The sequence below is a fragment of the Orycteropus afer genome, unplaced genomic scaffold, assembly GCF_000298275.1.
Source record: "Orycteropus afer afer isolate SDZICR_OR568_19922 unplaced genomic scaffold, OryAfe1.0 scaffold00083, whole genome shotgun sequence".
NCBI lineage: Eukaryota > Metazoa > Chordata > Mammalia > Tubulidentata > Orycteropodidae > Orycteropus > Orycteropus afer.
The window spans coordinates 9,889,125-9,889,946 of record NW_006921670.1 but is presented as its reverse complement, the minus strand read 5'-3'; the positions used below and the strand labels follow the sequence as shown (position 1 = coordinate 9,889,946).

General features: G+C 53.2%; 1 protein-coding gene across 1 annotated transcript in view; it reads right to left on the bottom strand.

Moving 5' to 3' along the window:
* The window catches only part of PARVG (parvin gamma), a 20,417-nt gene that overhangs the window by 13,698 nt on the left and 5,897 nt on the right, over positions 1 to 822 (bottom strand). Inside the window, exon 7 of the mRNA XM_007941803.1 lies at positions 652 to 688. Coding sequence (XP_007939994.1) covers positions 652 to 688 — 37 coding nt within the window. The remainder of the gene's footprint in view (positions 1 to 651; positions 689 to 822) is intronic.

Here is an 822-nt window from a genome sequence, read left to right as displayed (position 1 = left end):
GGTCTTCACATATGCCCTCTGTAGCCCTCACAGCTCCCACAAGAAGTAGGAATGGGGTCCCCAGTTTTCAGAGAACCAAATAAGATCAGAGAGGGTGAGTGACTTGTCCAAGCTCACACAGCTTTTATGCGGCAGAGGATTTAAACCCAGGTAGAGCAGAAGGCCGGTGGTTCAAACCCACCAGCCACTCCTTGAAAGGAAGATGTGGAAATCTACTTCCGTAGTGATACTGCCTCGGAAACCCAAGGAGGGGTCGCTATGAGTCGTGTCTGACTCAACAGCACATAACAACAACAACAACAACAGGGCTGACTGCAAAGCCTGTGCTCTTTTTCCCATCTCAGGCTGTAGGAACGTGTTCAAGGTCTTCCCCAGTTCAGATGTCCAAGCTGGAAAAGTGTAGTCATCAACCTTCCACATGGCCCCCAATGATCCTTGCCTCTTCCTGGTGGTCATGCCCTGTGGTCCCCTCCCACAGTGAGGAAGGCTGACCCAGGTAACCAACAGGATGTTGAAGAGATGATGTGTGACTTCTGAGGCTACGTCACAAAAGACACTAAGCTCTGGCCCTCTCTTGGGTCCCTCCCTCTGGGGAGGAGCGAGCCACCATGTTGTGAGGACACTCAAGCAGCCCTGTAGAGACTCCCTCACCAACAGCCGGCACCCGCTTGCCAGCCACATGCGGGAACTGTGTTAGAAGCAGGCCTCAGCCCTAGTCAAGCCTTCAGATAACTACAGCCCCAGCCGCCATCTTGACTGCAGCCTTATGAGAACCCTCAAGCCAGTGCCACCCAGCTAAGTGGTTCCTGAATTCCTGACTCA